Source organism: Lactuca saligna, chromosome 3 (genome assembly GCF_052625555.1).
Source record: "Lactuca saligna cultivar CGN05327 chromosome 3, ASM5262555v1, whole genome shotgun sequence".
NCBI lineage: Eukaryota > Viridiplantae > Streptophyta > Magnoliopsida > Asterales > Asteraceae > Lactuca > Lactuca saligna.
In genome coordinates, this window is record NC_136419.1 from 56,723,196 (window position 1) to 56,736,048 (window position 12,853).

Genomic DNA, 12,853 nt, shown 5'->3' on the forward strand with positions numbered 1-12,853 from the left:
ATTAAGCATAACCCAGAAACCAAATTGATTAAAATTGGCAATTTGAAACTTCAAGAACTCGAAAAATAAAAACAAGATGTGTATCTGTGCAAGGAAACTGAACGAAGAATGCAAGATGGATAATAATGGTGAAAATTGATACTCTTGTGAGAGATCTGAATGAGTAATCCTTTACTGTTTTCCAAGATTTACTAGATCCTTTTGTGTTTCCAACTAGTTTTCTTGAGTAATGTTTGTATAAGAGAGAAAGAGAGAGTAGAGTGGGTAATCTCTCACAAATTAGCGACAATTCGTTGTAAAAGACGATTTTACCTTCACATGGTTTGCACGTGTTATGATTTAACGAACATAAAGTGGTGGAGTTAGCCATAAAGACAATTAAAAGTTTTCAAACCAAATGGATATTGTTTAATGATAAAAAAAATATTAAGTATCAAACTTGATTTTTTTAGAAACCACTGGGACCATATATGAAAATTGTCCTTTTTTATTTATTCTTTTAATAAAGATATTTAGTTTTAGAGTAAATTACACAAATGGTCCCTATGGTTTGGGGTAATTTGCATGCTTGGTCCTTAACTTATTTTTTTAACTCGGAAGGTCCCTATGGTTTGTTTTTCTTACGCTTTTGGTCCCTACTGTTTATTTTTGTTACGCGTTTGGTCCTTATCTTATCTAAAAAAACTATTATTTAAAGAGGAAAAAATGATATGGTAGGTGAGGTAAGGTGAAGGGGTGAGATTAGGGGTGTATTTATTTAGATAAATTAAAAAAATCAAGGGCATAATAGTCTTTTTAGGTAAGATAGGGACCAACCGCGTAACAAAAACAAACAGTAGGGACCTTCTGAGTTAAAAAAATAAGTTAGGGACCAAACGCGTAAATTACCCTAAACCATAGGGACCATTTGTGTAATTTACTCTTAGTTTTATCAAACTTTTGAATATATATATATATATATATATATATATATATATATATATATATATATATATATATATATATATATATATATATATAAAAGACATAAAGTTTTAAAAACAAAATTAACAGTGTGTGATAGTTAATAATAATAGAGTTAAATGTTTATAATCGTTTTAGCATTTTTTTTAACATACGAGCCTTCTAAAATAATTAAGCATATAAAAATAAATCTCTAAAATTATATCACCTAAAAATTAAAAGTAGATAAAAGATGTGTTTATATTTCAGATATTTAATTATTATTGTAGTTTAAATATTAAATAAAAAATAGATGTATGTCGATTAAAATTAGTAATATCCAATCTTTGTATTTATATAAATATTATATTTTTTATTACTTATTATTTATTTGATTCATGATAGTTAATACAAAATTTAATAGACTTCAAAAAAAAAAATCACAAATAGCCCTTATATGAAGTTTCAAAATTTTTTACTAATGATCCTTATGGGAGACTTAACATTTCTCTTTAACTAGGGATGTAAATCGACCCGAATAAGACCAAATCAAAAAAAGAACCGGAACCGAATAAGGAGTGACGGGGAACAGAAAACCGAACCATATACTGCTAATCAGTTTCGCTTCTACTAGAAAGTATGTTATCTAAGAATGTGTTTGATACCAAATCAAACCAAATTCGACCGAGACCAAACCAAAATTTATGAATTAGATGAACCAAATCGAATACCACCAACCTGTTCCGGTTTTAATTAAACATTTTCAGTTAAAATTATCATCCCTATCTCTACCCATAGTTATATATAAGACCATTAACATGCCTAACTTTGGTCAAAAGAGACCATTTATACAAAACAAAATTTTATAAGACGGTTTGCATGCAATTTTAAAATCATTAGGATAATTTGTGAAATTTTATCAACAATTTAATTAAACAGGTTTGCTTGGAATTATCAACCAATTTAAAATTTTGGTTGAACGAAACCACCCGAAATCAACCTCTAGTTGTTAATACGTAACGCCAAACGAAGATTATAAGTTATTAATATGTTTTCATGAAATTCAAAATTCCTTCGATCATGTTTCAATTTGTCATTAAAATTTTAAAATTTTAATAGAAATTGATATGAAAATTAAGAAGAAATCATTTATATTATATAAACTAATAAGAACATTATAACTTCTCGTGGTAAATATATCACCAACCCTTTTTAATCATAGAACATAACCTCTGTAACATACATCCAAAATAATTATTTTATTATATAATTTGAAGTGTATATCATATATTTCTAGGTATTTGTAAAAAGAGAAAACCCCAGTTTTCATTGAGAGAAGAGAGCAAAAAACCACATGAAAGAAAGTTGATGATCTGAAATCCCAAGACTTAAGTACTTAACATTGATTGAAATCTAAACAAGTAATCCAACCCAAATCTCAAACTCTGATAAGATAAATACTAAGTTCTGGTCCTCCATTGCTGTCTGGATTCATCATGTAAAAAGCTTCAGAATCTTTCGACCCCACAATCCTCTCAAACCTTGCTCTCATGTACATCAATTCCCCTTCACCACCACCACCACCACTACCGCCGCCTCCCTCCGGCAGTACTCCGGCGCCCATCGTAATCGGTCCCACAGAATTAAAAACCTTCCATTCATCAGGTCCACAATCACGTCTCATAGCATAACCACATTTCTTGCCATTGCAGTATGTCCTCCACAGTGGCTCTTCTAGCAGCTTAAAACTCTTCTTCAGAGTCTTCTTATCGCACTCCAACGCAATACGAACCAACCCCGACGCCATTTCTCGAACCAGGAAGCTAGTTGGGGTGGCTAGCTCGACGAGGAAAGCCGGACCTAGCTTCGGATCCTCTTGAAACGCAATGTGGACGTGACCACGTCTATACCCAAATAGAGTCCCGACAACTCTAGTACCCTTGCCTAGACCAGAACCAGGAGATAACTTGGTTTTACCAAAAGTAAGAGCTGATCGGAGCTTAGAAACAGACATGAGTCCACGTTTCTTCCTCCGGGGTGCAGCCTGGGGTACAGGGAGGCTGAGGTCGTCGTCAAGATTCAGATCCTCCTCAGTCACGACACATCCAAGTGATGATGATCTGAAGTTGAGGGTTTCTCCTTCATCGTCGTCGTCTTCCACTTTCTTTTTCCAGTGGAAGTATCTTCGTGAGAAGGAAAAGGAAGTATCTTGAGGAGTTTTTGCAGCCATGATTGACCTCATCTTAAGAAACAAAAGCTAAACAACAAATGGGGTATCGATGAAAAGATTAAAGCTTGGAAGGCTGTGAAAAAAGCTTGTGGTTTTTTCGCTTCTTTAAGGGGTCTTTGGGAAAGGAGTATGTGATTCAAAAGGGTGAAAATACTGACAAAAGAAGGTGACCAGTCCCCACCTACTATTGTAATACTTGATTGTACAAATTGATACAAAATAATAGATAGAGTAAATTACTGTTTTGGTACCTATCGTTTATACTTATGTTCAGTCTTCGTCTAACCTTTATCTTTTACATGCATCATCGCTTTGGTCTAAAAGATTACACTTGTGGTCCTTCAAAGTATTACCTTTATGCTATGTTAAATGTTGATAAAATGAAAATTATACCATTTTTTATTTTATCTATTTTATTGACATTATTAAAAAATACAAGACTATTATCGTAAAAGCTTAAAGAAAACCCCTAAAAGGCTATTAGCCCTATCTAGAACATTTTTTCATTTCCGTACCCATAATTTCGTTGTCGATATCTTCGACATTGGTGCCCTCTTTCTTTGTCTCTCACGCCTCTTATATCTTCGACCATCATAAACTCCAATGCCTCCCTCGAACCTACACCTCTCTCTTTCCTGCTTGCAACCAGGGGCGCACCTTTTATGGGGCCAGGAGGGGTTGTGGCCCCCCCCTGAATTTTGGGCTAGAAATATGATATATATGTTCAATTTTCGGAATTATAAGCCCATCAATATGAGTTTTGGGCTGTGGCCCCTCCTGATTAGTTGATCCAATATTTGTGTTGCCAAGAAGCTGATCCAAGATTGCAAGCCAGAGATCGTCAATCAGCTTCCGCTTTCCGCCCCAATTTCCCAGCCCCATCCTCAATCTTCGTTCAATCGCAACTCGCAAGTCCTCCGCCAAATCGAATCCGTTCATTGCCTGTCGCCACTCGCCTACTCGTCGCGACATCGCCTGCCGGAGTGCCGGGTGTTGCGCCACTGCGGACTGCGGTGCTGCTACGGTGCCACCACCTGCTGGCTGCTCAGCTGCTGCTGTATTGCTCAACTGCTGCAATCCCCAATTCCCAATTGGCCAATTCCCCATCCTTAGGTTTCAGGTGTGCTTTCAGCTTTGAGCAATTGAGCTTTCAAGTTTCAATTCACTCCTCAGCCTGTTCTTCAACTTCTTTCCTGTTGGAATTTTAGGAATCAAACTAATTTTAGGAGTCTATTTTATGAACCGATATGATTATATGACCTGATATGTCTATTTTCTAAAATGACTTTATTGTTTATTGTTTAACTTGGAATCTTGGATATAACTGAATTTATGATCATTCTATTAGATTATTAATTATATCTGGATTTCAAGACTATAAGCTAGAAAGTTATGGGTGTTCTTTTTTCTAGTTAACTGTTAACCTATGAAATAAGACTACATATTGTTTGCCAATGCCAACAACATATTGTTTGCCAATGCCAACAACGAAGATAATAAATTAAATTTTGTTGGAGTTTTAGGAATCAAATAATTACACATTGCTTATTTTCTTATGAACTTTTTTTGATTTTGATTTTTATAGATACAATCTTGTGAAATATGAAAACCATTCATTCTTTCTTCAAAAGAAAGGTTGATAATGATGAAATTCATGATAAAAATGAAGAGATTAAACGGCACAAAGCTTCAACAAGTGAACCACAACAACAAGAACATGAAAATCAACAAGAGAATGATAGGAATGAAGCCACACAATCAAATCCTAATGAGGTGGTCCAAGCGGATCTTAAGCAACTAGAAAGAGATCCCGCTAAAAGAAAACAAATATGGGAATATCCGGTTAACTTAAGGGAAGAAGTAAGACAAGCTTATATGAGCTTAGGACCTTTCCAAATACATCTTAAAGAATATCATGCTAAAGGTTCAAAGAAACATCCTCGTAGATTTCAATATTCTTTGTTCAACATTTTCCCTAATTTGCTAGAATATTCTCCAACAACACATGCATCCTATTGTTTTATTTGTTTTATATTTAACGATAAACCAAGTGTGTCCCATGGTTATGATGCATTTACTGTTAAAGGATTTGACAATTGGAAGAAAGTTAATGACGGGAAAAATTGTGCGTTCTTAAAGCACATTGGTTGTTCACAACATAGAAATGCTGTTGCATTCGCTGAAAATTTGATGAACCAAGAAGCACACATTGAAAATATCATAATGAAGCAAAATGAAGAGCAAATATTGAAGAATCGTTTACGATTAAAAGCTTCGATTGATACAGATCGTTGGTTGACATTCCAAGCGTGCGCTTTACGAGGACATGATGAATCTCCTAATTCCAAAAATCGTGGTAATTTTTTGCAACTACTAAAACTTCTAGCATCTTATAATGATGAAGTTGCAAATGTTATATTAGAGAAAGCTCCTTATAATTCAAAATATACTTCTGGAGAAATTCAAAAAGAAATTCTTAGTATTATTGCAAATAAAGTTAGAAAGCATATTCGTAGTGAAGTGGGTGATTCATATTTTTGTGTCATGGTTGATGAGTCACGGGATGAGTCTAAAAAAGAGCAAATGGCGATAGTTTTGAGATTTGTTGATGTAGAAGGGATCATACGGGAAAGGTTCTTGGATTTGGTTCATGTTAGGGATACCTTATCATTAACCCTAAAAACAAATATGTGGAGACAACTTTTGCACTATCAGTTTGATGTTAGTAAAATCCGTAGCCAAGGTTATGATGGTGCTAGTAATATGAGAGGGGAATGGAACGGATTACAGGCACTTGTTCTTAAGGATTGTCCTTATGCATATTATGTTCATTGCTTTGCTCACAGATTACAACTAGCCTTGGTAGCTGCTTCAAGGGAAATTATTCCTGTACACCAATTTTTCACAAACTTAATTTTTTTAATTAATGTAGTTTGTGCTTCCAGTAAGCGTCATGATGAGTTACAAAAGGCGAAGGCAACTGAGATTGAACAATTATTGGAACTAGGTGAAATCGAATCAGGCAAAGGATTGAATCAAGTTGGGACATTAAGAAGAGCTGGTGATACACGTTGGGGTTCTCATTTTCGTTCTATTTGCAGTTTGCTTAACATGTTTGATTGTACTCGTGTTGTTCTCCAGGGAATAATTGATGACGTATCTGCTACTTATTCTCAACGCGGAGATGCTGATGCAGCTTATTGTTTCCTAAAATCATTTGAGTTTGTGTTTATTCTTCACTTGATAAAGGAAATAATGGGGAAAACTGATGTACTTTCTCAAGCTCTACAAAAGAAATCTCAAGATATTCTTAATGCCATGGAGTTAGTTTCAGCAATAAAGGAGAGTCTAAATGAATTCAGAAACAAGGGATCAGACTCTTTACTTGCACAAGTAAAGTTTTTTTTGTGAAAAACATCAAATAGATATGCCGGATATGAATGCTCCATATACTTCTACTCGATACCGGCCTCGAAAAACCGATCATCATGTTACTTTTGAACATTTTTATCGAGTGGATTTGTTTACAACCACATTGGACAAACAGTTACATGAGTTGAATAGTAGATTCAATGATCAGGCGATGGAGTTATTAAGTCTTAGTTCTACTTTAGTTTCAAAAGAACACCCTAAAGTGATTAAAGTTGATCAAATTTGTCGTCTTGTTGAGAAGTATTATCCCGAAGATTTTACAGAGCAAGAGAGAATCCAATTAAGATATCAATTGGAGATTTTTAATATTGATATGACAAAGAATCCCAAGCTTAGTGGTGTATCGACTATTGCTGACTTATGCAAGGGTCTTGTGGAAACTCAGAAACGTGAGACGTATTATTTGCTTGATAGAGTGGTGCGGTTAATCTTGACACTTCCAGTTTCTACTGCAACAACAGAGAGGGGATTTTCAGCAATGAAAATATTCAAGAACCGTCTTCGCAATACGATGCCGGATGACTTTCTCGCAAACAACTTGGTGGTTTACATAGAAAGAGAAATTGCTGAAAACATTGATTCGAAGTCGGTAATTGATGAATTCAAAGACCTTAAAGGTCGTCGGGCTGAGTTGTAATTCTTTTTCTAGTTATTTTTTTGTGTTTATTTGTAAAAACAAATTTGGTTTTTTCTTGTATGTAAGAACGTTAATTTTAGTTTATAATACTTTTGGTAAATCGCCCCCCCCCCCCCCCCCCCCCAAAAAAAAAAAAAAATTTGTTCAAGCTCCGCCCCTGCTTGCAACTTTGGCAACAACCACATCATTCGCTTCTAAGCTTTTTCCTCCGGCTACGTTGCATCTGCTTATTCCTCCTTTTTCCTTGTCGCATTGGCCTCGTCGTACCTAACTCTCATCATTCTCCCACTCTCTACCCTTTGCTTCCCCCACCCTCTCAATGGCTCACACCTCCTCCTTCACCTTACCTACTCAACCCTATCGACGATATCCATCTCAATCCTTCCATATATTTCCTCCCTCATGTGTTCTCCAACCCAACCCCATTATCTCACTCCTTGTTGATTGGGGATGAATTTAAAGATGAGATGTGACTAGTAGACAAGGATGCAATGATCAAGATAATAAAATAAATGAAAGAATTAGTGATTGTGTATTTCTTGTATGTCTTGGTTTGTGATTTGGATAAATTGCCATTTCCTTACTATTTCTTTGGATGAATGACACTAATATTTTATAGTCAAATTAATCCTGAAAATAGAAAACCGCTATATAGCACAAATTCAAGTAACATGTGATAAAGAATTTATGATTATATATGTTTCGAAGGTGATAAATATATGATTGTATGCTTTGTAGATGACATAATTCCTGATTGTGTGTATCTTATAGGTGATAAATAAGAATGCTTTCTGATGTGGAAAATAGGATGACGATAACTAAAAAGATGTGTTGTAGCGATTAATGGCGGTTTTGTGATGTGGTGGTGGTGATGATGATGGTGGTAGTGGTGAGATGATTAGTGGGGATATGGTTGGCTAGCGACCTGTGATGGTAGTGGATGGTGACTATGGTATGAACACAAATTTGTCTCCGATAAAAATCGAATATCGATAATGGTGGGTCCTCATAACTAATAACTAAGAGAGAGAAAGAGAGAGAGAGAGAGAGAGAGAGAGAGAGAGAGGGAGAGAGAGAGAAAGAGGGTTGGGGATTATGTGTCTTTAGTATTTTACAATAATAAACACATAAAAATGATAATACAAAAATAAAATATGAAAGGGAAAATTTGTTACACCCCCGAACCAGGACGGCGGAAACGTTCGGGGACGGATGACTTCATCTGTAATATCATAAGAATTGAATATGAATGAAACATAACAATCACAATCATACATTAAGGATATCAACATGCATCATTTACATCTTTGAGTTTGTTTATAAAAATTACATTCAAAACAACATAATGTATGATAATTCAAAAATGCATCAATTTTCCAAATTCCTTAGCTGCCAACCTACTTATTGAGTCCATGAGAATACAAGTCGTTTTGAAAAACATCAACATATAAAATGTTGGTGAGTTCATAAGCATGTTTATAAGAAAAACTTTGTAATAGTTTGTACGCTCCAGAAAATCCAATATTTTTTGTAAAAAAATAGTTTGAGAGTCTTATTTAAAATTGTGTGTATTTGCACGTGTATACTTGGTTTACTTTGTTTGAAATTTTCATAGAGAGTGTTTCTAAAAAATCATATATTTTATGTTATACGAAATATTGTGGTCTTAAAACCCTCAGACCAGAGTAATGATATTAGTGTAAAATATGTGGCACGTAGTTTTGTACTTTGTAAAATGTGTAGAGTATATGTCTTGTGTAAAATTTAAAATGGTAATATTATTCTCTATGTGAATCGTTACAACAATACTAATGTGACGAAAGCACCTATCTTGACGTTCTTCAGACATCGGTTTCTAAAGATAATTGTCACCTTGCACTGATGTGACAAGAGCCCAATAGAGAGTTTTGCCCCATTAGGGCCCAAAGAATGGTCTTTGTTCTAATAAGACTCTAAGTGAAGGCTTTCGGCCGAAAAGGGTCCATTAGAGGGTTTTTGGCACAGCATATTTCTTAATAGAGGTATTCAGCCCATTAAGCTTTAAAAATAATCCTCCATGGCCCTATAAGGCCTAATAAGGGTCTTACGGCCTAAAACTATGTCAAATATGAATTTTCGGCGTATTAGAAAGCCCAATAGTGAATTGCGGCTCATTGATACTAAAAATAAGGCTTTAGCCCCAATAGGATTAACTTGAGAAGTTATCGGCCCCTTAGGGCCCAATAGGAAAGTCTTGGCCCAATAGGGGTTTGGGCCGAGAAGACTTGGGCTAAGGTCCAAAGTTGAGTGGACATAGCTTATTAGGTTAGGTTTTAAGCTTTCACGAGGAAGTTTCGATTTGAATCATAATTTTTGGATGTATAAACTTGTATAGCATTGAAGTTTGATTTATATCAAATGTAGGGTTACAAGATTACACAATGAAATTATCATGCACAAGATAGAAATCATAACCCTAATTTGCTAGTTGTGACAAAAATGATCATATAAAAAGATAACAACCAAAATTTAACATCCCAAGGACCATTGGTTCAACTTTTAGAAATCACGGAGATAAGCCCCGTTAAAAATTCAAAATTTAGTCTACAAATGCAGATAGGTGTAAAATATAAGGACCAAAACTTTAATTTACTTTAACAGATATAGAGAGAGAATCTATGGAGACAATGTTTTGTGATCCATCCTTTCCCTTGGAGAGAGAAAGAGATGAAAGGAATGCTTGACTGACTACTTGCTGACTTGCGTTGGAAAAAGTTTACACGAGCTGGTAACGCCAACACCAAACAATACCGGCCACCAAGACCACTTCCCAGTTCCCACAGGCCACACCAACACGTTTGTTTTTTGTTTTTTTTTCCCATTTCATGCACGCTAACAGCCAAAGTATGTTGATCCGTTTAGGGTTCTTCTCTGAAAGGATGTTCCTCGTTTTTGCATACAATCATCTTATTTTTTATATTCAGTAGTTATACTTTACAAAATAAGGTTTTGGAAACACAAAAACTGAAGAATATATTTGATATATAACAAATTAAATAAGAAATTAAAACATTACAAATAATAATAATAATAATAATAATAATAATAATAATAATAATAATTAACGAATTTGATAATGGGTTTTATTTCTCGCAACTCCATGTAATGGGAATAACATGATTTTATATTCGACATGCATTGGTATTTGTGTTTGTGCAAGGACATCTCATCTTAAAGTGTGATGATTATGAGTGTATAATTAAACATTATAAACCAAAGGAGAACAAGAATGTCAAAGTTTTGCAGAAAAGAAGAGTAAAATGTCAAAAAGTTTGTGTATAATCATGATTAATAACTTAGAGCCAACAAATTCTGGCCACAAAAAGGGTGTTCTCTCTTTTTTTTTTTTCTATAGTTGAAATTTTAAAGTTGTATAAAATTTGATATTCTTTTAATTAAAAAACCATTTTATTTTAAAATACAGATAAACTAACTAAAATTTTAAAATATTTTTATTGGTTGAAATTGTATTGTTTTTTAAAAATTGATTATAAATTAAATTTTTATAAAAATGTTATTGAGATGTTGAGAGATATCATATTAGCAACAAGCCAAATTGTTTAATTGTATTATAGGATATACTTTAGACTAAATTATAGAAATGATTGATGTGGTTCGGTGAAATCTATAGTTTGACTTCAGGTATCAATAAGGTTATAAACAATTTATTTAGAGAACTCTTGATTTTTTTTTTTCTTTTCATTTCTTTAATGTTTTTTTCTTTTCTTTTTTATTATTATTATTATTATTATTATTATTATTATTATTATTATTATTAATTTGGCTTTTTGCCTAGTTATAAGAAGAGTTGTTAATAGGTATTTCAACAAAATATTAAAAGCTCAAACCTCCCTGTAAACGAAATACATATAATTAAGAAAGAGTAGAATAGTAGATGACTAAGTGCATATAGAACTCATTTAATTTTTTTTTTTTTTTTTTGTTATTTTCATATTATGTGATCTAGGGTCCCTTACGTAAATATTGTATATGTATATTATTTAAAACAATCGTTACAACACAAAACCCTATCATATATTTTCACAATTAATCATGTTACCAAGCCATACTTGCTAGGGCTTGACGTCGTGTTTGTCATTGTCTTTAGTATTTTTTATGGCCGGCTTTATTATTCTACTTGTCAACTATATGTTATTGATCGATCTCCAACCCATTACTGTAAATCATGTTATCATGCAATCAAAACCATACTTTTTATGGCTCGAAAACACGTCTGCTATTCCCGCTAGCATCCACCTCTCTATCACGATTCACGCCAACTTTTTTAACATCGCTTTCGACAATTGTTTCTTGTTGGAAAGGGTCCATAATTCTAGCAATTTTTTGCCCAAGATACACACACACACACACACACACACACATATATATATATATATATATATATATATATATATATATATATATATATATATATTGTAACGTTTATTTTCACAACCAAAAATTATCTTTTTATTAAGATAAAACTTCCCAATTATAAATCTATTATTAAGAAAATCGTTTATTCTAAAATACATTTATTGAAAATCAGAGTAATATATATAAGAAACGCGAAATGCTAATGATGAGTGTGTACAATCTCGCATTCATCTTCCCACGATCACTGATAAAACCTGAAAAAAAAGTCATAAACAATTGGGTAAGTACAAAGCTTAGTGAGTTCTCCCAAAATACCACCACATAAACATATAAAAGCATACATACTAGGTCCATAACTAATAAACTAGATTACCCCTAAGTCCTTAGCATGAGTCTAGCTTGCCTACTGGCCCACAACTCATGTTTAGCATATTCTTGAGCCCACATTATAAGTCCGGTTTGCCTCTCGAGCCCACAACTTATGTTTGGCTTGCTCCTGAGCCCACAACATAAGTCTGGCTTGCTCCCAGGTTTGTTGGCTTTCGTACAGAGCAGGATTGCCTCAACCCACTACCACCATATGCCAACATATAAACAATCAAGCATAAACTAGGCACATAATACAAGTAAAAATCTTTCATACATCTCACTAATGCCTACTAGTCCTCTCACAGCACACTGTCTCGCTACCAGCTAACTTCCAAGAAGTGCATAACCATAACTAACCAGATGTGAGATAGCCACCCGAACAAATGATTATACTCTAAAGCCACAACCAAACAAGGAACATGCAAGAAAGCCTTGATAAAGAGCTCTCATGCTATCCTACATGATTACATACAACCCCTAGGGCACTCCATTATATGATAATCAGTCTACTAGCACTCTAACCAACATACCACTACTATAGCATCCTATCATATAAGGATATATACACAGATCTAGTAGAATACTATAGCACAACAACATCCTATATATCAGGATACGGATCTAACAGATCATCACAGAATAACAACATCCTATATACCAGTATACATAACCTAGTGGGCCGGTGTTGGTGCCTTCGACCCACAAGTACAGTAAGGAAAACTCACCTGAATCGAAGAACTCTAAAACATTGCAATAGAATCCCTTTTTTGTATTGCTTGCACCCACGAATCCGCTAACACCATAACTAGATTGAATCTTAATTAATA

At 34.0% G+C, this 12,853-nt stretch overlaps 1 protein-coding gene and 1 pseudogene across 1 annotated transcript; one reads left to right on the forward strand and one right to left on the reverse strand.

Annotated features, from left to right (window-relative positions):
• Nucleotides 1-2,242: 2,242 nt before the first annotated feature.
• Nucleotides 2,243-3,356, reverse strand: LOC145036621 (protein MIZU-KUSSEI 1 pseudogene; annotated as a pseudogene).
• A 1,418-nt stretch (nt 3,357-4,774) lies between these two features.
• On the forward strand, nt 4,775-7,241 carry LOC145035561 (uncharacterized). The gene is made up of 3 exons (XM_078984090.1): nt 4,775-5,041; nt 5,105-6,543; nt 6,626-7,241. Exons 1-3 carry the CDS (start codon nt 4,775-4,777, stop codon nt 7,239-7,241), a joined length of 2,322 nt encoding a protein of 773 aa, XP_078840216.1.
• The last annotated feature ends 5,612 nt before the right edge of the window (nt 7,242-12,853 follow it).